Source organism: Zootoca vivipara, chromosome 1, assembly GCF_963506605.1.
Source record: "Zootoca vivipara chromosome 1, rZooViv1.1, whole genome shotgun sequence".
NCBI classification, from domain to species: Eukaryota; Metazoa; Chordata; class Lepidosauria; order Squamata; family Lacertidae; genus Zootoca; species Zootoca vivipara.
The window spans coordinates 90887631-90914915 of NC_083276.1; the positions used below are offsets into that span (position 1 = coordinate 90887631).

At 39.2% G+C, this 27285-nt stretch overlaps 2 protein-coding genes across 5 annotated transcripts in view; one reads left to right on the forward strand and one right to left on the reverse strand.

Moving 5' to 3' along the window:
* The window catches only part of SLC49A4 (solute carrier family 49 member 4), a 73235-nt gene extending 60816 nt beyond the window's left edge, over window positions 1-12419 (forward strand). Inside the window, exons 8-9 of the mRNA XM_035128932.2 lie at window positions 2439-2621; window positions 5621-12419. Coding sequence (XP_034984823.2) covers window positions 2439-2621; window positions 5621-5736 — 299 coding nt within the window. The 3' untranslated portion in view covers window positions 5737-12419. The remainder of the gene's footprint in view (window positions 1-2438; window positions 2622-5620) is intronic.
* A 3568-nt stretch (window positions 12420-15987) lies between these two features.
* Window positions 15988-27285, reverse strand: part of SEMA5B (semaphorin 5B) — a 358202-nt gene continuing 346904 nt past the window's right edge. For all 4 annotated transcript variants that reach the window (XM_060278773.1, XM_035128943.2, XM_035128952.2 and 1 more), the window contains one exon: window positions 15988-25693. In XM_060278773.1, the coding sequence (XP_060134756.1) occupies window positions 25538-25693 (156 nt within the window). In that variant the 3' untranslated portion in view covers window positions 15988-25537. The remainder of the gene's footprint in view (window positions 25694-27285) is intronic.

Consider the following 27285-nt stretch of genomic DNA (forward strand, 5'->3'; position numbering starts at 1 on the left):
CTTGAGAGCAGTTTCAGATAAAAGGTTTTAGAACAAGGAGGTCAAGTGTGTGACAGCCTGTTTTCCTCCGCCCTAGAAATATATTTATGAACTCACACTCTCAAGTCCCCTCCCCACTCCGCAAAACCCATTCTTGGTTTTATTTTAGCTGAAAGAACTTCCTCATCCTCCGGTGCCCTTGAGAGCACATTGAGATAGGCGTACAGTATTTGTTTGTTTCTGAGAGCAGAACGTTTGTTAGAAGCCGGAGGAGCTTACTTTCCATTTCTCTCTCTCACTGCAGCAGACATCCAAATGCCAGAGACACAAGAAGGCTTTGTTCTAACCCAGAGTGTGAACTTGCACACCATGAAGAATGTGGCTGGGGATTCTTTCTAGCTTTCAAGTGCAGTGGGTTGAGGTGATCTTCAGCCCAGTGCATTTACCTGCTTACCACATAATCTAGATTAGGCATCCCCAAACTGCGGCCCTCCAGATGTTTTGGCCTACAACTCCCATGATCCCTAGCTAACAGGACCAGTGGTCGGGGAAGATGGGAATTGTAATCCAAAACATCTGGAGGGCCGAAGTTTGGGGATGCCTGATCTAGATGCTCTTCTCTACTTAATGCCACAACCCGCCACATAGTGAACCTTGATTAATTCCTCTGAACCCTGAGTGTGCCTCTTCTGAGTCCTCTTCCAGGCTAGGCACTGTACTCCATGCTACTTTCCAGATCCATGTACTTTCCAGATGCAAGCCATTGCGGAAAGTTAGCTTCCTAAATAGTATTTTCTGCAGCCACAAATTCCCATTTTGCTTAGTCTGAAATTGTGCTTTAAAAGATCTGGACAGCTCTTCTGTTTCAGTCAAGCCAGAAGGAATGTAGCATTCTATAGCATTGGATGTATTGGATACAAAGACCTATGAACCTGGTAAATCCTTAGAGTTTGGTTTTCCTGTAATGTGGAAGTCTGAATTAATTCTGGCCTTCATAGTTAACAGCAAGAGAGGTTAATTCACAGTTCATTCCCAATTTAGCACAGTAATTAGCTGTTTGTAGAACACTATGTTTGTTTTGGAGTTAAATACACATAAATGTTTGCCTATGAGAAGTAAGCCACACTTTTAAAAATCTGCTGCACCTTTATAGAGTGAAATTTAAACTTCCTGACTTAATTCACTAAAAACATAATGCAAATGCTTGTTTTTTAATTGGTCAAGTTTACAGTAGACAGATGTTTCTAAAGGAACGATATAATGAAATTATATCCATTTAACAAAATCTACTGCTTATTATTTGTTTTCCAATTAAGTATCAGTTAAGAAGCAATTTCTGTAGGTGGGAAGAAGAGGTATAGGCATTGTTTCTAACATTATATAAAGCCCAGAGCTGTGGTCCAGGATCCAGTGGGGCATTTAATCACAGCTCCATCTGCAACCAAGCCCTTTGAATGGATACTATTGTAGCTTTTGTTAAATGTTAACCCTCATTAACCCTCTTTAATGTTCTTCTTTAACCAGGCCTTTGGCTGATTGACATCCAGTGCCCTTTTAAAAAGTGATGGGGGTGATATTGGGTTGTTCTTGTTTTTCTTTTTATTATGTATGTGTTTTTATATTGTGATTTTATCCTGTGAACTGCCCTGAGACCTGTGGGTATAGGGCAGTATACAAATCTAATAATAATAATATATCACCACCACCATCATCAATATGATGCACTTGCTCAGTTAAAATTATGAGTTCTTCACTCTTGCAAGTAAGCATATGATGGCATGCATTTTATGATAAAAAGAGGGAAAAATTTAAAGGAAGCTTTTGATTAGGTACTAAAGTCCAGTTCAAACATTCTCAGCCTTCTGCATGCAATTGAAGACCCCTCTGTGGACACATTCATGTGAACAATGTAATATGTCACCTGGGCCATTATCAGATACACCTGTAATCTCCTGCCGGAGATTGCCACTGGTGACACATTTTTTTCAGCTGCCATAGTCGCAAGAATTTCCTTTGGTAACTGTGCATGAGGGCACAAAGTGGACCTCTGGTGTCATAATTTTTTTTAAAAAAAAATTAATATTGAGATGCCCTAAATAAGAATTCTCATTAACACATCCCTAGAAACAGACTGGATACATCACATATTTAAGGTGCTGAACTGGTGGAAATACACTCATAGTTCTAGTATTTAAGTGCACTAATAGAGTTGTGGTATAAAATGTCTTCAAAATAGTTTGTACTTTTAAAATATTTTGCACTATTATTTCCTGCCACTGGGTTTCCTTTTATTTTATGCTGTTTTTATACTGTTTTAAATGTCACGTTGGCTTATGGGTTTTTTGTATATTTTATGGTGTTCATTTTTATGGTAAGCACCTGAGGGAACTTTTTGTTGCTGGGCAGTGTATAATTAAAATAGGTAAATAATCAAATATGTTTTTAAAAATCTCTTGCAGCCACCTTGTACACTTCTGGCATCTTGTTTGGCGTCTTCTTGAACAGCAGCGTACCTATTTTCTTTGAACTTTTTGTGGAAACTGTCTACCCTGTTCCGGAAGGGATTACTTGCGGCGTGACCACTTTCCTAAGCAACATGTTCATGGGAGTTCTTTTATTTTTTCTTACTTTCTACAATAAAGGTAAGGAGTATTTAGATGCTTGTGGGGTATCAATTTGTTAGCACAATGTATTTCAGCTGGGAGTTTTATTTTTGGCTTCATCAGGAGGAGGAGCTTCATGGAGATTCTTCTATTAACACTAATGATGTATATATAAATCCATTAGCATTTGTAGAACAACAGGCTTCCCTATGTGTTCATCTTTAGAAGTCTGCCAGTCAATGATTGCAATCTTCACGTAGAATTGTTCCTTTGAAGGCAGTGCAGTGGGATGCCTTTGAGATGAATACTGTGGTGGCTTAAAAAAAAAAGATGACAAAGAACCATGTAATGTTATGACCATTAATAACATATGTAGCTAAGCAAGCTAAAACAGCGATAAAACTAATCCAATCTCATGCTTCAGGGTCTAATCTGATTGTTTCGGGGAGTAAGAAGAAGCATGTAGTTTCTTTTTCCGTCTTCCAGACCTGGTCTTTTGACCACACACACCAGAGCCGGCCCTACGTGCAGGCTGGGTGGCGCAGGGCACCATGGCGACGGCCCGCCAGGAGGGCGCCGCGAGCTACGCCCACCCGCTGGCCGACCGGTACGCCGCGCAGCTGCGCCTGTTGCACCTGCGCGGCGCCCACCGCGCTGGGAAACGGGGCGGGAGGGCGCCGGAGGGATCCGGCGCACCACGGCTCCGGGGGTGCTTAAGACGGCGCTGACACACACAATTTACAGATTGGCAAAAGAGGGGGTATCTCTCCACTGTCCTGTTTTTAGACAAGTTTTGGAAGATCGTAAACTGAGGAGGGGAGAGTTGTGGGTTCTGTGTTGTGAGGGGAAACTCCTTCAGTTCAAGGTCCTTCCATTTTTGACAGATGGGCAGGGCCATCCACATTTCGATCACCAGGCATCATGCACCATAATTCTGATTTCAAGCCAGCGGCAAGCACAATCTAGTCCCGCAACACTAAAAACAGTTGATGGTCTGTGCAAAATGGCCTGACTGATCCCTTCCCAGTATAGAGTTACTGTAAAGGGTTGGCTCAACCTGAAGCCTCTGAGCTTTGCTCCTGTAGAGCACAAAGGGTATGGAACCATCTGAAGAATGGAGACAGGGTTTCTTCTCCCCACCCCCCTTTCTGAAACGTACCCTCTCATACAACAGAGGAAAGGTCTTTAGCCTAATGTACATCTTCTTGTACATCTCCCATACTTAAGTGTATGTGTTTGCAGATCTAGTTGTTGTATGCATGCACTACATGCTGTTTTCACATGTTCATGTAAAATGCCCTGTGTGCACATGTAAATAATGAGCCAGGAATGCAATGGCCCTTAGCTATTGGATGAATATTTCTGCAACCTCACATATATCAGTCCTTTCCATATTTGATTTTTCTTCAGCTCTTGCTGTTCTTTCACAAGAACTGCCATAGAATCATCCTCACCCACGATGCCATGATTCCTTGGAGAATAAAATACACATAGATTTTGCTGTTAGTGCCTCCCAGTATACACTTCTACTGGATATGCCAGCAGAGCTGACTTACAACCCACATGATGACAACTACTGGTGCATTGTAATGCCATAAATTTAGTTTCTTGCTTTGAATTATTATTTTTAAGCGCGTTCTTGTTAGTCGACATCATTTTGGCCAGAAAAAATAGCTTTGACATTTGAAAGGCCCATAAAGACGGTTCCTGACTTGTAAACAAATATATAGACCACTTACAGTTGGATAGTTTCCATGTATTAATTTGGCAATTTGAGGGAGAGGGAGCATAAGAGAATGTGAGGATACTGAAAACTTCAGTGATTTTACTTAGTTGGTGTGCATTCTGTTCAGCCTGGTAAAAGGTAAAGCTTTTGATAGAATTGATAGCAAAAATATTATTAGTGGGCGATGCCTAATAGAACATAAAGAGATATTTCTGCAGAAGCCGTGCTATCTATGATATTGAGAGTTTTGCACCTTTAGCCCTGTGAGTTACTAGGATTAAACCAAGCCAGTGTTGTTAGGTGGTTTTAGACCTGAGAGTGCATTTAGAGTTGTGTAAAAACAGTGAACAAAGTAGACATTTATTCAGAGATACAGATAATATTGATAGGGATGTGGCATTTGCATTGTCCTTGCTTACTGATTAACTTTAATAATTAAACATTGGACAGCATTGGTTTGGACTGCATCTTTTGCTGGAGAAATTACATTTGCTTGTCCTGACAAGCCAAATCAGACTGCTGTTGTTGATTAAAATGATATTCTCTCTATTCAAGACTAGGAAGGCAAAGGAATAGCTGATGGGAGTCAAAAGAATTGACTAAATGAACACACTTTGTAGATCTTTAAAAAGCACTCACAGCTCATTCTGGAATGATTTACAGACTCTGGATTTGAAATCCAATTTATAAATATGGTATCACTGTGCTCAACTTTCCTGACATATAGCTGTATAAGCCTAATTTTCTTGTGAGCATTTGGAATTGTGGCAGGATACAGAGATGCTTTTAATCTTTCTGCCCCACAATGTCTGCACACCAAAGGCGCTCACCCCATCACTGTGACTTACTTAACAAGCAAATTAAGATGGCTAAAATTTAATTAATTTTGTTTTTAAAATGTTCCACGACAAGGGTTATAATCAAATCATACATTTCGTCTCAATGTGTTTATTCTCACTGCATCTTCTTAAATCAAAATCTTTGGTGCTTTATAATGCTTTTCGTTTATGTGTAAATAGCATAACAACTAAAGACACAGAATAGGCAAGGCTGCCCTGCATGTCCCAGTTCAGCTGGAAGAAGTCAAGCAGGGGGGATCGCCTATTTGAGCACCCCAGCTCAATTTCTTATATTACCCCTATTTTCAATGAGGACAACTTCTTTCTGACAAAGATTGCAGAGGTCTTTCTCCAAAGTGTTTGTCTTAACCTAAATTATGGTGCTTTTTAAGAATTGGCTGTTTTTATGATGAAGTAGGGCATGCTTGCATCGATATTCAAGACTAATCTTTCTTCTCCCCCCCCCCACCCAGAGTTCTCTTGGTTTAACTGGTGCCTCCCAGGCTCCTGTCTGCTAAGTCTTCTGCTCATCCTGTGCTTCAGGGAATCCTACGATAGACTTTATCTCGACGTCATCGTCTCGGTTTGATAGCACAAAACGGAAGGGAGCTCCAGAAGAGGATGGAAGTTAGAACACTGCTCTGCCTCTTTCCTTTGGAAATTGAAAAGACCAAAGGTCAAAGCTAAAAAAAACAAAACCTAAACAGTTTTAACATTGACCTTTTAACTGAACTTACAAAGTGGTTTTTAAAGTACACTTCCTAATTTCAGATTTTATTATCTTGATAACGATGGTGAGTGTTGTACTTGAATGGGAATTTGAGTATTTTTTTAAAAGCACACACTCAGAAGAATGTGTGTTAGGGAGAAGCTATAGTTTATTAACTGTGAGGATTTTATTTAATAAGCTATTTAACTGGGTATACAGATTTTGTGCCAACTCAAGCCATTTACAAGATAGATACAAAATGAATATCTTACTTAGGGTTTAAGGGAGGAACATATTCACCATCACAAAAAGGTCTATTTTTGCAGCCTAAAGAGTCCTAATAAGAATTCTGATGTTCCAATATTTTTCCTGCTTTTTAAACAATATACTACCCCCCATGATGTAGTATACAAAAATACAAGTGTCACTTTGATGGCAAAATATTTGCAACATAGTTAATCGGGGCTTTAAAGGTGTTCCCTCACTATGAGTCCTCTAAGCTCTATCAAAATGAGAGTAGTAGGGAGATAGGAATTTATCCTTCTCGGAGTTTAACTATGGCCAAATATTTAAAATCCGTATAAATGTCTTGGCATGCCCCTTGTACACTACATTTATTTTCTAATGTTTTCTAAGCACTCCCCTTCTTGACACATTGAAGGGTCTTATGTCTGTTGGTGCTATATATTCAGTTATGTCTAAATTAATTGCCTTAGTATAGGAATGACATCTGCTGTGGAGGTATCATGGGTCGGCACTACCTTTACTGGGATATTTTCAATTCATTTCTCTATCCAAAAACTGCAAGCTGTCCTCCCAATGTTTTTATCAAGCTGACTGAACAAAATTTATAGCTTTTCTGTTTCAAGTCATGTGTGTTTTCAAGCTAGTTTACAATCTAAAGAGTGCCTATCATGTGTGATTTTGTTTTTAAACAGCTATTCAGTGGTGGTACTTCCAGGTAGCAAAATTAAATGGCAAATCAAATCGATCCAGACATTATCTTCCATAGAAAGCTTTCGATCCAGTGGGCAGATCTCACTGACGGGGGCGGCATTTACCAATTTCTCTTCTCCCTCTACACAGCCCATGTTACCTCCCACAGTGTTTCAGCCCAACTCTCTGGAACATTGAGGGAGGTGGGTGAGGCTGAGGGTGCAGGAGAGCAGGGAATCTCCCTTGTTGCAGTACTGTGTATCCTGTATTACAAGACCTATTATTTGTTTTCAAAAGCCAATCTAGCTTCTCCAGTTGGTTTTACAAAGCCTCACGTGCTACGTGCTTTGCAAGAAATCTGATGCAAAATACATGTTGCTACCATCTATTTGAGAGAGGGAATTGTTAACCTGTGTTTACTAAATTGTGGCCAGCATGCTTCTCTACTAGCACAAATACTTTGAAACACTTTCATGAGCATTCTTATAGCTCTGTTAATACTGAGTTTTAATCCTGAGCTTGTTCTCTTCCGTTGGTCTGTCTGTCTATGTGCATGTGTGTAAAATATGTTTGCACATACAAATCTTACAAGTGTATTCTTTAGTAGTAAATTTCCACAGTGTCGCATACACTGAAATTCTAATGATAAATTTAGTGCCATTGTCCATTCGAAAAGCAATCTCTTCAAGTAATGACATAGTTTACATAACACAGTTGAGTGACTTTTTTTTTTAAGCCATCTTGCTCTGCGGTATTTGTGGATTCCACAATCTAATATTATGCTTCAGTGAGAACTTTGAATTTGGATGTGTTTCACTCCTTCAAAGAAGTTCCATTCTGCCACTCTTGATTCATTTGGCCACTGTAATTCAGAAATTAAGCAATATTTCTCAGACACATGGCTTTATTCTGTTTGTCCAGTCGTTTTATTCTGTGGATAACTGAAATATTTCTTCAGTTTGCATTTAGGAGCTTCAATGGAATTATTGGTGTCATTTTATAGTGTCAACTTTTTGTTGTTGTTGTTGTGCCATTTTGTATTCCATATTGGTTAATAGGATGTGACAGCTTGATGAACTGATCCCTGACAGCTCGTGAAAGACGAAAAACCTTTCTCTTGGAAGTACCTTTCAGCCAAAATATAGCCATTTTAATCTGCAATATAGAAAGATTCTGATTTTCCCCCAGGCAGGCTTTTCTGTATTTTTTTCAAGCAGGCTTCCTCACAGCTCTTGCCATGATTTTTCTCTTAGGCTGCAACAGCTATAGCAAGAAGGAAGAAGGCCATGCACTCATTGCCCAGTAGGGAACAATCTAGCTTTCATCTAATAGCAATGTCAATTAATACATCCGGGTCCCAGTTACATCAAGGTTGAACCTTCTTTTTGCTAATAGTTATCCTACTGGGACTGCAGCTATATACATTTGGAGTACTTTCACAAGAAGCAGATGATGTTTTTTCACATACACATACCCCTCCTGGCTGCCCTGTTTTTTGTGTGTCATTAGCTAAATTGAGTCCATAGAATCAGGTTAAGTGTTCCCCTTGATTACGCTTTTTTGTCATCTTCAAGGCATTTCTTACTGTTGGGTTTTTAGGGAAAGAAACTCTCTGTGTACTCTTAATCTGCTCTCAAGATGAGTCAAGGCACTTTTTTGTTCCTGAATTTTGTCTTACTTCTCTTGAGCACTTAAAAATGAACTAGAAGATTGGTGCAAGCAGATGTCCTCCTAGTCAGAAGGCAGCTTGGCAGCAACATCATGATAGTATCCTTGTTTCCCCCCCCCCTTATATTTGTGTTGTTAAAAAGAAATCCCCAACTTGTTGGCTGAGAACTAGAAAATGTGAGTAGGACCTGCTGCTTCATTTCCTGGAGTTGTGCTTGGGCCAGTCACTTTTTGAACTTGGTGTCCTCATCTGATGTGTGTGAGATAATACAGGTATAACTTTATTGTCACTGACAATAAAGACAGATCTGTTTTCCCAACTTTTATGTAGTGCAGATCTCCTGTTCAGACAAGGTGGCTGCCTACTCTCATATCTCATATGTAAGGCATACTGGCATAACCTGAAGAGGTGTTATATCCTTGTGTGCGCTGTTGAATGCGTGAAAAACATTTTGATTTTATAAAGATTGAATGCATAATGCAACATGAGCTGCCTGCATGAGTGTGCTTTACTAAAAAGGGAAGTAGATATATAGGCATTAGGTAGAATTAATGAATATGAAGGCTATACATTATACAGAGGCTCAATACAGCCTATAAAGGTTCTGATAGCAGCAATTTTGATTTGGTCATTAACCTGCTTTATAATTATATTGCATAATAGTGGTAACTTCTCAAGTTGTTAGGGCAGCTAAAGTGGTTTGGAAAAAGCTTTTTGTATGTGATGTGGTTACTTATACCTTTAACTCATTGGTTATTTCCCAACATTAAAGTGAAAGTGACACAGTTGGCTAGATAGGTACAAACAGCAATTGTATAGGTATGGTTAGGGTTAGATAGAGACTATCATGAAGACACCGAAGAGAAGTTCTTCCATGCAAGTCCTGTTGAAGTGAATAGAAGCAGCACAATCTTGTGCAGACCCCCTTCATTCAATGTAACACGTACAGGAGAAATTCCTAGTGGACTATATCTTATCTAACCTTGTGCTCCAAGCAGCCTGCACAATATGCTCTCTAATAAATCAGTGAAGTTTTATTATCTGTTAGACATTTGCTTGGTCTCATTCAAATGAGTAGATCTCCCCTTGTTTTGAATGAGTCAGGAATATGAACTCTTCTCAGAGCAGTCTTACATCGATTCTCTCTAGATGTCTAAATATTGAAATGATAATATACTGATCTAAATTTAGATCATTATATTATCAGTTAACGGTGAAAGGCACTGATTGCCATTCTAATTACATCCCATAGTTTGACGCTAGAGCCACACTTACTTGAGAATTTGGTATCATTCAAACAAATTTAATTTCAAGTAAACGTGTTAAGAATTTAGTGCCAGAGTGTTAAAAATATGTTCCTGAGAGAATGCACCAAATCTTTTTAACATTGATCATTTCCAGCTTTGGGGAAAAGAATGCCCACCTCTGTCCATGCTCGGTAACTTGCGTCCTGCCTAGAAGTTCAAACAAGACAAGCGTGTAGAATTATTTTTGCATGCGAAATAGAAAATACTGGCCAGTGTGGCTGCGTTGTGCATGCAGAAACAAATGAATAAGGTCTGTGACATTTAATCACGTAATCAGTTAATCAAAATATTGACACACACACACACACACACACACACACACACACACACACACACAGTAATTATAACTACTGTTGATGACCAATTCCATCTAAGAAGTCTTTCCAGCCCTTGCGTGAGAAAATGGGGAGTCCCTTTTCTAAGATGATGTGTACTACTGGGTTGTATCCCATGCTGCATGAGCTCTTTGCTCTCTCTACAGGCCACTGTGCCTGCCAAAATCCTCTCCAAAGGGTTGGGAGAACCTGCCCAACATTGTGGGCTGTCCTCTGGGGCTGCAAGGGGTTGCAGGGTGCTGGCGGGGAGAGCAAGGGGTTGAGTGAGATTGCCTTCTGCTTATGCAATGTTGGGTGCAACCCTTAGTTTCTCATATGCAATAATTATGCAGATTTGACAAATTCTTTAATTATTTGTCTAAACCTGAGTTCATTACAGTATTGATATTTTAATTGGTGGCAGCCCTGTTCCAAGATAAAAATTCCATTCCACCCCCAGATCCAAGATTTTTGCATTAAGAAGCAGCCATACATTATTTCAAGTACGCTAACACACTTTATTCTAACTGTGTATTTTTTTAAAGAAAATATAGATAAAAACCAATTTTTATGTGTTGTATTTGAATGAATGAATGAATGAATGAAATAGAGGAAAATGTAGATAATTGCAGTAGGCTGTGGTAAAGGGTGTGGTAGGAAAGTGTAATGATCTGGGTTTGTATGAGGAAATCAATGAATCTTTGTTATGGCATGGAAAACGCAATTGTATGGTAGAAGTCTGCGCTGCCACCCCTGAAAATGGGCCAAGATCCTCTTTAACCCAGCCTAGAAGACCACTGACTGAAATGAGAAGTACTCTGTACCAAACAATGAATTCAGAAACTTACATGAATTAATACGCTTTGATGTTGCACAATTTATTCCTATCTGTGCTAGTCATTGAGAGGGGCAAGGAGCTGCCGATAGACTGCCCCTCTAACTCTGGCTTTTGAGATTTCACCCTCCATTGCCAACACTTTTTGAAGCATATCTTCACAACCAGAAATGCTTGGATTTTATTCTTTTAAAGAAGAAAACCTTAATTATTTTTTGCAGAGCCATGTTGAGTGGCTTTTCTGTTTGTTCTCTGCAATGACAACATATGCTTGGGTCCTTCCTATGGGTTTCTGAACATGTAGCAGTGTCTTTTTTGCACTTTCTATTTTCCCCCTCCAGAACCTAGGAGCCTGAGAGTTTCAGGAAGTCAAACCCCCTCTACAGTTTGTTTTCATTGCATTCGACATTTTTTGTACCAGTAAGGGCACTTTGCATTCTTTATGTATTTGTATCTGCAGTCTTTCAGATATGGGAAGAATTGATGCTAGTGTCAGGATTTCCCAATGTGAGCTGGAGAGGTTTATTGCTTTCTCCCGTGAGCCTTCAGTTGTCCAACTTGACATCTTAAGATCCATATTTTTGTTTCATTTGGATATACAGCTGCAGGTTCTGAAACTACACAATCCATTAAATAATGAGAAAGTGTTTTGTAAACTGGGTCACGCAGGTGTTGAGGGGTATTGGCTTGAGCTGTGGTGAAAAGTCAAAAACACTTTGGTCTGATCTTAGGTTTGCTTAAGGTTCACGACAAACCTCGATTCAGTAACTCCACATTTAGCTTAACTAATTTTTACAGCCACTGTTTTCTCATGTCTACGCTTTTCTTTGAACTCACCTTTTTATATGCATGATAGTCGTTCACCTGTCAGAATTCTGCATGTTCTGCGATACCCAGTATCCTCACCTTTATGTTTCAGATAAAGTTTTATAAGTTAAAATGCATGGATTTTTAATTGCATCTCAGGATTTGTTTTAACTAGGCCTGGTAGTGTGAACCTGTAGTAAAAACGATTCCCTTTCATTTGTGGGTATGATTTTTTGTAAATTTAACCTGAAATTGTAAAAAACAAAAACATAGAACATAAAATGATTTCATTAGGATTTGTAAGCATTTTGCTTTTTGCAATTTTGTAGGGAAAAAAGGATATTTTTATTTTAGGGCAAGTTCTACTTTTGTATGTAATATGCTGACATGGGGCACAATCTGTCAGAAGCATATCCTGCATTCATCTCATGGAAATAAATTTAGAGGTGTGGTCCTTCCCTATCCCCATTCATTATTATTTTCCCTTTGGAACTTAAGTAGGACAGGTTTCTCATGGATTGTGTCTGTGATGTCTTTTATTTTTTAATAAAACTTATTTAAAACCCACTGTCTAATACATCTAGAAACATAAACTTCACCTATCACTTTGGAGTTCTCTTTAAACTGGAATCTTGCTGTAAGTGTTTGGTGTTAACTTGTGTAATACTTGATACACATTAAAAAGGTTAATTGTAGCTTGTGAGTCATCTTTTGTGCTTGGGTGCCATATAATATCCTAGAACAATGGTAATATTCACTGAGGTATCCGCTGCTGCCTTTGTTGTGGAGGATTCCAACATGGCTTTTTGTCATATGTCTGTTGGCAAAAGATGCAAGCTTAGGAACAGGTTTAACAAGGGATCGTTTTCCAGGTCATTGTACAAATGGGCCAGCTCCCAGAAGAATTGGACATGCAATTTTTTGGTGAATTGTCAAAACTCAAAAATAAGTTGGGCTTTTCTCAAGAGAGTTCCACGAGATGATCTTCCAAATCACAAGCAACAGAATCTTTGTTTCTTGTTTCAGATTTGGCCTCAAAGTATCCCATCAAGGGCTGGGTTTTGTGGCAAGCTGTGTCTTGTAAACAAAAAAAGCTACTGTTCCATTCTTTAATCTATAGGATGATGATTCAGGATTTGGATACGACACATCTGTTCCGCCAAATTTCAAGAAAGAATGTGTTTTTGAATAGCAGGGAAGGTATACTTAAATGCATACATACAATAGGGAAATGTTCCAGGGTTCCAAGAGGGGTTGCCATGTTCTAAAACAGCTACAATAAATAAAATGATCTCCTGATACCTTTCATTATACTAGCTGTATTTGGTTCAGTGAAACAGTGAACTTTCAGGTTGTGTAGGATTAGGCTGAAGGCAGAACCATTTTGGACTCTCTTCAGCTTGTTACAGTGGAGGAACAACACATTTGAAGTCATAGGCTGTTATTTCGTGGTGTGTAGAGCTTGTAAAAACACCTGTCTGTAATTAGAGTTTTAATGTGTGGGTTTTTTTAAAAAAAGTTTTACATGTTTTGTTACATTTATTATGTATTTTCCTCAGAGTATTTGTTTAACCTAGAAAAATGTACAACATTTATGCCTGATATGATGAGTCAGTCATTTCTGACTTGGGCCAAAAATATCAAGGTGATGCCTCAGATTTCATCTAACATTGATTCTGTTGATGTGAACTTTTTCAAATGGGATGGCTTTAATAGTAACCTGGTAAATTTAGGTCCTAATCCTGAATTTGGCTTTTTATGGACGAAGGTAATACATGTTACCTTGTATTCTTAACAGACAAGCTGAAGGCACAGGTAAGTGTCACTTGTGCTGTACTGAAGGAGAGATGCTTTGGATAACAAAAACAAAGTTTATAATTTCTGCTCTTTATTTTTTGGTGTGTTTGTTGTGGAAAACTAGAGAAAGGAGGAAGGACAAACATGTTGCTTCCTAGAGATGTTGTAGTTTGTGTCAGTTGAAGAGTAGATTAGCATTACAGTGGTGCCTCGCTAGACGAATTTAATTCGTTCCACGGGTCTTTTCTTATAATGAAAAATTCGTCTAGCGAATCCCATAGGAATGCATTGAAATTTTTTTGAAATTTTTTTTTGCCCATAGGAACGCATTAATTGAATTTCAATGCATTCCTATGGGAAACCGCGATTCGCTAGACGAATTTTTCATAAAACGAATTCGTCTAGCAAGGCAACCTCCGCTCGAAAAATCCTTTCGTTAAGCGGAAATTTCGTTAAGCAGGGCATTCGTTAAGCGAGGCACTACTGTACATTGCAGACCAATTAGCAAAGGATGTATGGATGTGCTAATTGTGCACAGATGTGCCTTAATTCTACACAATTCCATGTAGAAATTTCCCGCATGTAAAGTGTTAAGGAATCTAGTGGAGAAAGCTCAATCTAGTTCACACTAAGTTTGTTTTTACTGATCTGGTGCCTCTCAATTACTTTCTAATCGGATGCATTAAAAAAATAAATTCCCAGAGGCACATTTGCGAATATGAAAACTCTCAAAATTATAGCTTATGATTGACTAGGAATGAGGCATTATGCATGCAGGTGTAGCTGGTTTCAGGTTATTAGAAATCCAATCTATTTTTTATGATATTATGGTGTAATTTTCAGCACAAGACTGTGATATAAATTTCCAGTTGCGCCGGAACATAAACTACAAGTGTCCCTGACTCTTGTCACTTTCCATGGTCTTTAGTTTGATTAATAAAAGGGACAAGAGCGATAACATTTTCCCAATAAGAATATGATCATCCCTCAATCAAAATGGGCCCATTTTATAGTGATATGTAACAATGATAAAAAATGTTATTTCAAGACCATTGGGACTAGTCTTTCAGCCTGTAAATGTTGATCATATGGCTCTGGTTCTTGAAGCAAGTAAATAGCCCATTTTCTTCTTCTTTTGCTTTAAGAGCAGTGTCCTTGGAAATTCAAGTCTATTGACTTCCTGGTTATATATAGCAAAAGGGTCTAAAGCTGAATTAAAAAAAAAACCCACACAACCAGCCCTGTTTGAAGTTCTAGCTAGTAAAATTCACTGTGTTTGTCTGAAGCCAAAAGGTTCAGGGGCACAATATTATTATGTATTAATGGAATCTTAAAGGCCTTGTTATTTGTCCTCTGCCTTTAAAATAGGGCAGGAAATGAGCTGGTAACCCTTCCAGATTTAAAGAAATTCTGATGGTCAAACTTTAGTCTTATATTCATTTGTTTGTATTTCAGGCAAGTGGAACTAGTCACTAAGAGTGCAATGTTCTATCTACATTAGTAAAAATCAGCCCCCCTGAGCTTAGTGAGGCTCTCACAGGTAAGTGTGGGTAGGATTATGCTTTAAGGCCCTTGTCATACTACAGTGGCAAATTACGATATATTTTGGTTGAGTACATAATTTTTTTAAAAATGGATGTAGCCAGTAAACATAGGCTAATAAATTAAAACACTTCCATAAATTCAGTCTAACCGTTTGATCATACAGAATACACTGATACAGAATTATGTGCCAATGGATTAATATTAAATAAACCCAAATGAGGCAGCAAGACATAAGAAATTATATTTGCCTCAACTGTTTCAAGTTTCATTTTAAGAGAAGAGATGTAAGTCAGGCATAGCCAAACTCAGTTCTCCAGATATTTTGGGACTACAACTCCCATCATCCCTGACCACTGGTCCTGTTAGCTAGGGATGATGGGAGTTGTAGTCCCAAAACATCTGGAGGGTAAAACGATGACTAATCTGAGACAAGAGTTGAATACTTTAATAATGTGAACAAGCCTTGTCCTACCTCATTGGAGCAAGCAGTCTTTGCCTGCACATGCAAAGCTGAGGAACAGTTCACATGAGAAGCTGGCAGAGCTGGGTGAACTCACCATGTTTACGAAATAACAAGCTGGTGGGCATTTTCATTCAGGATGGTCTTAACACCTCATGGATAGAGAGATTCGTGTGTCCTTAAATAGATGTTTAGAAAGCAAATTTTACTGGTTGTAGTGTTTTGTATGGGCTTGGACTTTTGTTGGGCTTGGACTGGGAAAATCTACTCAGTTATGAAGCTTGCTGGGTTCTTTAGTGACTCACTTACTCTCAGGGATAAGCTATCATGGTGGAAGATAGGACCAGCAACGAAGGGAGTTGTTACTTCCATATCCCTCTCCCCTATCCACATGGTTTGCCTTGCTTCTCCTTTTTCAGTGCTTTGGTTTAGCAAGCAAGCAACATTCCTTCAGCCTGGGTTCCAACTACTAGTCTGTCCAGGTAGGAGCTACTGTTCCATAAATATTTTTCTGCAGCAGCACCACCACCACCAGAAGGGATCATCCTGTTTGGCAAGAACAAAGGCTGAAGTCAAAAAAGGCTGAAGGCTGCAAGGAAACGTTATTTGTCCCTGTAAGTACATTCTGTTTGTATTTTAAAGGTTATACTATAAAATAAGTGTACAGACCTGTCTTCTCACTAAGGTCACCTACTGAGGCTCTCCTGGTTGTTCTGCATTCTGCAGAAGCTCATCTTCCCAACCAGAGAGGTTTTTTTTGTGGTGCCCACTCTTTGGAATACTCACCCCCCCCACACACACACACTGTTGTGCTGGCTACTGATACCAGTCATTTGTCAAACTTTTAAAGTTGAATTTTGTACTGACTGTTAATGGTGTTGGGATTATTTTTATTCATTTTAGTTGATTTATTGTAAACTGTCTTGAGATATGTTTGTAATAGGCTGTGTGTGTGATACATACTGCTTTCAGCAGACGAGAGCATGGAATCCCATTTAGATACCAAGTATTGATACTCTTCGATAAACAGAGGAATTAATGATCAACCTCTGGATTAGGAGATTAGTATCTACAATGAATTTGCAGCATTATGAACTGATGAATTTGAGTTAAGTAAGAGTGAACATGCGATGAATGTTTTCCTTTGGCTTTCTGTATTAGAAACATTAATTTGCGGCAATAAAGTTCCTAAAAATGTATTACTCTTGGGAGGAAATCAATTAGAATGAATAGTAGGACAGTTAATTGGGGTTTTTTAATGACTAAGTTTTGTTTAGCTGATTGCTAAACGTAGTTATGATTTATTTAAATGCTGATTGTCTAAGTAATGGATTTAAATTTTCCTCCAGTTGATTTAATGAAGTGTGGATTGTTTAATTGACTAGCTTTTGTAGGAATTAATGCATTTTTCAATGTATCATGGATTAAGGTATATTAATTTTGTATAGGGTTGTATCCAATGGTTACTTGGGTAGAAGGTCTCCTGTGCAACCAATCTGTCTCTTTCCTTCTTTCTGAAAAGTATCTGTCCAGGGCAGTGTAGGTTGTTTTACTACCTTTTGTTTCTCCAGGAGATAAGTGTCCTGTGTAGTCCTCCTCAGAATCATAATTATTCTCAGTGGTTATTTCAGACTTACATAGGATGACTTGGATTGCCCCTGCTTACCCCAGAACATTTTTTCTTCATGTCTTTTTATCATCACAACTTACTTTGCACTTATTTCCTTACTTTGTATTTCAGACAGGAAATAATTTATCTCCTATCCCACAAGAAACCTTAAGGGATAGTTGACAACTGTTCCAGAGGGCATCTCCCACCCCACCACATAGAGAGAGGTAATTCTGTTTTGTACCATTTCTATAATTGGTACCATCACCTTCCATACTAGTTCAGTATTCTCATTATCTGAATATATTGGGAGCTGCATTTCTAGTAGCTACTGAAAATCATTTGGCTTTGTGATATCCAAATAAATGTGTGTCAAGGTGGTTTGTCAAGCACACACTCTGAAATAAAGGGAATGTCTGCTCTTTCTACTCCCCTGTGATGAAGTAATGTAGCCAGAACCCTAATCTTATTTAGCAAGTTTTGGATTCCATGGATTTTATGTCTACATCAAAAGTTGGAAGCAATATGAGGACTTTGCCCAAAAGCTACTATTGATAAATTTCTTTAAGCACCTTTGCTTCAGCCACAGCTTTAAACTCCATTGTCATCTTATTTACTGCTGACAAACAACTCGGAAGCTTAGTAGGTTGTTTGAGTTTTATTTCTTAATTCTTCTTTACATAGTACAATTTATAAAAATACAGAAGCCCACCCCACCCCTAAAATTCACAGTGTCTAAAGGCAGTGGTTAAAAGTATACATCACCTTTATTCTAACAGTACCATTGTGTTCAGTTGCATAGGAAGGGTATTGTGCCTTCACAAGAGTCTGATAATCCCCCCCCTATTTTGCTTCACAAGGCATATACTTTGCTTGTTGTTGTGATAATAATTATCTCTATTTATATACTAAAGAGCTGTCATTTATCTCCACTTCAGCTACAAAATAGAGTGGAGGCATCTCCCATCTTCATCTCCCATTTGTGTTTCCTCATGCTTTACTTGTTAAAAATGAATTAGATTGCATTTCAAATATGCACACATTTGGATACTGGCTAAGAGTAGTTAGTTGTGCAGCTGACTGACCTCTACATACTTTTATCTTTTCTGTACTTCAAGCCTTTATGGCATTCTTCCTGACCTCAGTGTAAACTTGCAACACAGCCCTCCTACTAGCGACTCAGGTCCTCACACTCAAGAATTGCCCTTCACTAAACATGGTCTTATCTTTAAAAACTTGCCCTTCAAATTACAAACAAAGGATCTGTGTGTTCTTAAAGGTTCATCCTGAAGCGGAAGAAGGAGATGGGAGAAAATGGTCTGTACAGTGGTACCCCTACTTACGAATTTCATGCGTTCCGAACGCACATTCGTAAGTAAAAAAAAATTGTAAGTCAAATCCCATAGGAATGCATTGGGAGAAAAAAATTGTAAGTCGAACCAACCCTATCTAAAAATTCATAAGTAGAAAAAATCCTATCTAAACCGCATCCAAGATGGCGGACGGAGCGCCGTTCATAAGTAGAAACATTCGTAAGTAGAAACATTCGTAAGTAGAGGTACCACTGTATTCACAATTGATACAAACGCTGGTGTGTCTAAGAGGTGCATGCCTATTTAAGACATCACATATTTGGACCCGGGAGATGGACTGGTGAGTAAACTGGGCTGGAATATTCTGCACATGGTTAAAAGCACAGTGTCCTTAGGTATTCCAGGGCTAAGCCACTGCACTGACAATGGTTTGAAATGATTCACCAGTGAGTCTTGGCTCAAATTAAGCCTCAGGGCTTTTTTTCTGCTTTAGCGGTGTAATAGCTCTGAACTCACTGCAAATAAATGCAGGCTTAACGTGTAATAAGGAAGCCGGTACTTTTCAGGACCTATTTATAGATGGTATTTTTCTTATGACGAGAGAAAACCCCTAGAGGAAAATAGACCCATTAACCTTCCATATAATAAATATATGGACAGGATGTGATTATTTTAGTACAAGTGGAAGCATTTGGAAGCAAATATCACCACTGGCACAATGTGTCTGATACACAATATGTATGTTGGGATAGCCTTCCCAAACTGGGTGCTCTGCCAGTGCGGTCAGCCCAAACACCCACAGTGGTCATGCTGGCTGAGATGGAAGGGAGTTGGGTCCGGGCGAGGGATCTGAGATAACAAAGAAGCAGGAAAACAACTTTTATCGTATTGCAACCCATGCTTTCTATCCTAGGCTGTTGACAGTGCGAGTGCCTTACCACAAAAGCTAGCCAATTCTAAGTAGTTATATTCAAATAAATGAGGTTTACTTTCCTGATCCAGAGACCCCACAGCAAAAGATGCACAAAAACTACTGTCTTACCTGTGCAAGAACGGTGTTCACATGCATAGTGGAGTTTCGGTTTCAGGCAAATGAGCTTAGGAGCCAGACATACAGCTGCTAATTTAGAATGCATTGTTTTCTGGAAAGTACATCTGGCATAAATAGCAGAGATCACCCCTAAGGAATCTCTCTTTGGCAGGTTTCTAGAATTTGTCCAGCTCTTTAATGCTGTTAAAATTCCTTGATGTTTCTCCAGAAAATAGCTCGAGGTTTCACCTGAATAGTTCAACTTAGAGAGAACTCAAGGGTAAACTAGATGGGGCTGGTGTGTTTTTGTGGGAACGGGGCTTTAACCAGTTTACTCTTTCTGCAGTTTGGATCAAAATTGCACCTGTTACTTCCAGTGGGATGCAAGTTCTCTCTTGCACCAACGGTAGTTTTCTTCCCACTGGGAATAGCAGGATGTCCCTCACAATGACAACTAATTCAAGAAGGGTAGTTTTAGCATGTGATAGTAAAAATAGTCTTGTGAGATCTTAAAATTAAATTTTATTGTGTGCATAGGCTACTGTACACTACAGCCTATTTTGTAGCTTGAGGACATTTCATACCTCTTAAAAAAAATCAGGAAGTAACTTGATATATATACCAGTCCCTCGCTCTACAGCCACTAATATATGTAGCTTTCTCTCTGTTCCTTCTGCCTCTCAACTCATTTTCAACAGGTACAAAATGAAGTCCTGCAAAAAGAAATAGGGATGGCTAAATTTGGGATGTGCTGAATACTGAAAGTAAAGTTGGATGCGTCCAACAACCGCAAGGTCAGAAGTCACCCATTTTTTCTTAAATTCACTCTATAGCCCCTTAACATCATTACATTCAATGTGGAATAGTAGCCTAGAAGATGAAAGAGTATTTATTTACCTGTAGAAGAGCATCTACGATACCACCTAACCAAGTTGAAAGCAATTGATTTTTGCAGTACAGTAAACCTGCAACTTGCTTGGAGGTTACAGTCTGGGGATTGTGCCTGAAGCCAAAACCACATATACTCAAAACACATTGGGTTCAATGGTGGATGGGATGGCTAAAGTCATTTTCCCCAGAACCCTGCTCCCTTTCTAATCCCCCCCCCCAGGGCATATATAGCTGAATGCGCAAAAGTTAAAGTTGCAGGCTTACTGTAAATGAAAATGGAACTCAAGGAGCCCAGCTCATGTTAATATTATTAGTCCTTCTCACAGCTTAGTTTTTCTACTTTCACACACCTCTACTGATAATTAAAAACAATAGGACCAATATACTAAGTCAATTTGGACTGTTTATTCATAAAGTATGAGCAAATACAAACATTGTTTACTTTGCCATTCTTAACAGGAATGGATTTTTTGTGGGCTGGGAAGATGAACAGTTCTAGCTACAAAAGTCAACTCCTCAATTTTAATTGAACAACAAAATTCATTCATCTATGAAATGTTTTTGTTAAAGTCTGTCATTTTCTCTTTCGGGTTCCCCTTTGAAACCTATCCTCAAGTCCAAGTGCTGCTTTTATTATTCTAAATTTATTTTTTAGACCAGCAGTACATATACCATTTGTATGTGTTATAAATATATAAACATACACATGATTTGAGTAACAGGACTTTATGGTGAACTTTATGTTTTTATTTTGCTTGTGTAATAAAGTCCGACATTTGGTGTGACTAAATGGACCAAGTTAATTAGTTTGATTGCTGGATATAATTTTTTCTTAACATTAGATTTTTGTAATGCTAGAATGGGGGAGCAATCCTAAATTATACCCCCGCCCTGCAAAGGGATCAAATCATACCCACTTCCTACACAGATCTTCATCTAAGTTCATTCTCTAAAATAAAATAAAAAAATAAGGCAGCAGGTATATATGTATAACTCATAAGTCATAGGTGAGCCACTGCAAGAGATGAATAAACACTCAAATCACCACCTTTCCAATGCCATTACCTCATTATTCTTCAAAGGTTTCCTTTTAACATAAAGAAAGTTCTCCCCCTTCTCTATTAGAATGTGCATATTATTGAAGAGCAGGGTGTTCTTAACTAGCTTTGCCACAATAAAGTCAATGTATATTTGTTAAAATATAAAGCCTCATAAACCAAAGGGGCAGATTCAATTGCTGCAATACTAGTTTGGCAGAAGTGGCAAAACAGCATCAGGTTCAAGAAACTGCATCACAACTGGTGCTGCCAGAAAGCAAATCTGTGTAAGGCTCCCATATACCATGGTGATTAAGCTTTGCTGCCTTAGCAGTCTAAACATTCTCTGTAGTCACATTATAGCAGTAGAGGGCACTGGGATAAGCAGCAGGAAAGATGAGCAAACGTTACTCACTTAGATCAGCTCTTGCACTCTCCACTCACTGGACTTGCCAAAGTCTGGCACACCTTCTATGATGTGTGCAGCTCCCTTGCTAGCAAGGTTTAGCCACATTCGTTTTAACAGTTCCAGCAGCAGCTCCACAGCTATGAAACAATACATATGTCTTCTGCCCCTTTTCTGAGAGGGAGAGTTCTATGGCAGCTTGTAAGAAACTGCTGTATCAGAATGCATAAAAGCAGGGCAACTGTAGTGCTCTTTCTTATTACCTGCAAAAACCTATTATTATTTTTTCCAAAAAGAGACAAAACACAAGGGTGATAGTTCCTCACATTTGAGTAACCACAGGTTATGATTCTGAAATCAAAAGCTAACAACATCTTCCTATCCAAATATGAAAAGCCATTTTCTTCCCTGCACCTGGAGAAAGTGAAGTGTTAGGACAACCTCCAAAATACGATTTGTAAAATAGGATTTGTAGTTGCTATTATTCAAACCTCCGTTCTAAAAGAATCTGCAGTGTTCTTTGCTCTCTGTCCCACTCCCTGGGTTCAACATATTCCTCTCAAAATGAACGCCCTAGTTTCAAATCTGTTCAACTAAATCTCGTAGATGTTGCCTAAGCTTATAAAGGTGGTTTTAAAAAAAGTAAAACAAAAAGTGGATGAGAGATCCTTTGTAGCACTTGACCATAAAGAATTTGGGCACAGTCCTCCTCACAGCACCTCTGGGGTTGCATGCAACTTGGACACTTTAATGGCTGCCTCCTGCTACATAGAACTGGTTTAGGAAATCCCGAGTTTCAAAAGAAACTTTCTGTGCAAAGTGCCCCACTAGATGTAAGGGGGTGCTTCAGCTGGGTCTCTTCCCCATGGCAAAAATGCATTGCTCCTCTGAAGGATATTCCCAAACATTTGCATATTCAGTTTCCACATCTAACACTGGGGTGGGCAGGGGAGGGGGCTTTGTTTCCTTGCTGGCTAAACCCTGCTGTCAAAAGCAACACTGCCAAACCAAATACATTTCCCGTATGTACTACAACATCCATTATGACAACCCCAAGTGTAATAAAAAATACCAGGTGTTTAGAAAACCCCTCTAGAGAATCAGACCGCTCTACTGTGGACATTAGCAGCTGGGTGCCTGAAACACTAAATTAACTTAGGATGCAAGAATGTCACTATGTCCTCTGTCATTAACCTGCCATGTGATAAGAAACTGCTCTTATTTTGCATTAGATGTTGCCCCTAAAGAACTGCACTGCCATGGAAACATTAATGGAATGTTAAAATGTTCAGATCTTCTTTTCCACCCATTCACCCTACTTTCTGTTGAAATGGCATCTGCACACCCACGTTGCAATTGCCATTCATATTTTTGAAAGGGTATCATTCTTCACATTCAGATGCCTGGGAAGAATGAATTTGGAATATCCTAACTAAAAATATCCCTCCCCTAGCCTGCCCTGATTTCTGGCATTTGGAGAAAGAAAGATATGCTGCATAACCAGAATGGGAAAATATTCTATGTAATAAAATAAATTCTAGTCTTTATCTAACTGAAAAATAGATCTGGCTTATTTTATGGCAAAAAGAGTGAACAAAAGGTTTAATTCATTTGCATATATACCTTTTTAAGAACTGTTGCAAAATAAATTACAATTTTGCAGCACCCTCTGAAACAGTGACACTGATCCAGCCATTTCTTACACAATATAGAGGCTCAGATGGAGCTCAATTATGAGCAAGTGTCCCAATCATTTCTTTTGTCAGGTGAATGGGAGATTTTCACTCAAAAGAGCCTCATGTGTACAACAAAAACCCCAGAAGAGTCTGGATTTGATCAAGTTCTCAGTCATGGGCACATGGAAACAAACAGCAAAAACCAAAACAAAACCCCAGCAGGTTGCATATCTAAATCCCAAAAAAACCTACAGCCCATGCACCCATCCAGACTACTTCAGCCCCACTGATACCATTCACAATTTAGGCACCAATGTTTTATGATATATGGTTGCATAAGGTAACATCAGATGTTGGCATCAGTACTGGATTGCTCTTCCTATTCAAACTAGCCATTTTGCATCATGAACACAAAGCCACTGACCAGTTGTTAATGGTCTCAACTGTGCCATCATTCAGATTATATGTCCAAAATCTGTTTTAAATGTGGCAACAGTAATGAGCACAGGTCTGGCTGCCAGACAGTGAACCTGAATCTAAAACAAATGGCAAGCCAGCAACTGCAAATAGATATGGTCATTGCTGAAAGAAGATATGGAGGAGAATCCCCAAGCTCTGGAATTGTTCATCAATCATGCCGGGACCCTTATTACATGCTCTGCATTGTGGCAGTCTCCATCTCTTAGCACCAGGAGTTATGCTGAACAACAATGGCGAACTCGCTCACATTGCCAGACACACTGGGAATGTCCATTAAAGCGTGGTGTGCATTGGCTAGACATGAATGTCAGACAATCACCTGTCCAAAGACGACATGGCTTCTGCACTGGTCTAACACAATCACACATATACAAAGAATAACATTTCAAAACTGGACTGGATTATTATTTGAAAAGGCTACAGACCCCATTTTTTACCTTTACCGAAGCAGAATTACTTTTTCTTCTTCTTGCTCAGACACAGAAGGACACTGTCAACTGATGGTGCACATTGTACTCCCATGGAGAAGTACTAGCTGGAAGACACTGAAGGAATCTGCAGTAGGCTTTATGGGTTAGACTATGCTATGAAGACATTCTTCAGAGACAAACTGAACTCAAAACATCCCCCCCCCCCCCGTGAATAAAAAATTATAAAAAATAAAATCAGCATTAGCACAAAGCTTGGTGATTTCAACAAGGACAGCAAGGCCATCAATCTAGCAGCTCCTTAAGAGACTACCACAATCAAAGTTAAAAGAAAATAGTTGCCCCACCCCTTCCAAAATCAGGATATTCCATGGCTCTTGTTCCACTCATCATATTTTCCCCAGTGGGATAAATTCTCTTCTACCCAGAGCCCATGCTTCAAGCACACAAACCTATACTTCAGGTTACGTCATCCTACATTTTCCTCAAAACTGTGACTGGAAATGTTTCAAAATGCTAGTTTTGTGTGAAGTACCTTATCTTTGTTCTTTTTATCTCACTAGACTTTTTTTCCCCATTGAAGGCTGCATATTATTTCAACGTGTCGCAGGAAATGGTGATGACACACTGATCAACCCCCAAACCTAAACACCAGAATCTTGAGCACAATGTTCGATAAGGCTTCTCTTGTGGATGACATTCATACTACCATTAACCTGTAGGCTTATGAAGGACGCATCTCGGCACGTTGAAGGCATTTGTCTTCCATGTCCACTGAGTTTCTGAAGCAGTGCTGGGTAGCCAAGTACCATTCCACACAAAGTTAGCACATAATGGTTGGTTCTTAGACTGTCATGGCATCAGACATAAAGGCATCTCCAGCCATAAATATCCATAGCAGTATGTGATGTCTCTAGCTGAGGACTCCTCAAAAAATCTTAGGCAAGATGGTCCATTGTCCATAAGCAGTGGGTCCACTTAAGGAGATGTACTACTCAAAAGTAAGACCACTGATAAAAGAGAAAATAAAAGGCCCACTGTATAATATTTACATCTAGAGACTGGGCCAATATTTGGTCCATAAACTCAATTTTAAAAATAAAAATCATAAAGGAAGCGATCCAGTTCTTGGTGTCCATCATCAGCTGTTGGTAAAGGTCCTTCCAGGGGAGGCCTCAGGCCTGTAGTCATACTTATTCAGTGTACTGGGGTAATAGGTGGTTGTGTAGACATTTGTTTGCTGCAAAGGATAGAAGTTGGTCCTGTCATCTGGTATTAAATTGTTCTTGTTAAGTGTCTGTGGGGGGAAAAACAGAGAAATTTATAGAGACACTCTTTTCCCTCCCTTGTTCAAAAAGCTCACATATTCCATTTTCTAATGCAATTTTATATTAGTACCTTCCCTCTAAGGTGTCTTCTTAAGTATTTTGTAGCTCTCTACAGAGAAATTTTCTGTGGATAGGGCCACAACTCCTCCTGGCTTTGCCAGTGTTTTGGGCAATCTGAGCCAAACCACTACTGCAAACCAAGATCTATGGGTTTCTCCAGATTTGCAGACATGGCTTTCCCATATTGGTGGCATGATGTTTGATGGTCGCCACCACCATCTCCATCACCCGCCACTGTGCAACTATGCTGGGCCTAATTAGGAGTAACTGCACACACTGAGACTGGGGTCCCGTCTACATGTTTCATTCCAGCTCCCTCCCAAGAGTAAACCAAAAGGGCATTTCTCTTTTGCTTTGGAAGAGCAGGTGCACATTTACCTGATCTCCATCTCCACTGGTAGATATCCAGGTTTGGACCCCCCGATATTAAGTGTGTCACTTCTGTAAGCTACAGTGTAAGTAACAAGGCATGGTCACATTTGAGGGGAAAAGGATTGCTGAAGAAAATTAACAACCAACAAAGTTACAAGTAGTTGTCAACAGCATGGAGAAAAAAATGAAAGTGGGATGTAGGTGTCATTTTAATTACTGATGTTTGAATAAGGGATTTCTTATCCCCCCCCCTTCCCTTTGCTGGGCATTAATTAATTAATTCCTTTCAATGGCGCCACCATAAGCTGGTGTAAAAATTGACTGCCATTTCAACACACCCTTTATCTTTTTCTAGCTCATGCTTAATCTATCTGCTGGGCAGATACATTTTTCTGTTCCCAGAAAAAGAAGTCTGTCACGTTTGAACACATTCAGAAAAAGAAGCAGTGAAAAACAGCATCTTTGAAAAGGATTAAAAATATATATAATTCCATAATCTTGATGTTGCTATTACAAATGAAACAGACGGTATCTTGCCCTCTTCTGACCACTAGTGTAGCTCTTGGTGATCTCTTAACCAGGTCACTAACCTAGTCAAAAACCACTTGAGCGCCAGCAATTCTATAGCATCAGGTACAATTATATTTCTTTATAAAGCACCTCTTGTCACACTAGAACAGGGGTGGGCAGATTTCCTGCTTGCAGGAGCATGGGTTTTACTAGAACCCATGAAGCGGAGCCAGCTGCAGAGGACGCATGAAGAATCGAGGAATTCTGAGCCCAAGGCATTTGTTTTGCCAGCACTGAAAGTTCTTCACAAAGGTTTATTCCTGATGGCAACCCCACCATGACCACCTGCAACAATGACATTCCTCCTTTCTTCATTTCAAGAGTATCATTTAGGAAGGGAGGGAGTTAATTTGGTTATTAAAGAACAACAGAAAATGATGATCTCATTGGAATCACCCAGATCTACTAGTAGATACAGATCTACCTTCTGCCCACTAGACACTAGAACACTAGACACTAGAACACAATGAAGCTAGACACTAGCTACAATGAAGCTTTTAGACAGGAGATGGAAAGTGGGTTAAACCCAAAAGTGCCTTTCTGTGTGAGAATGAATCTT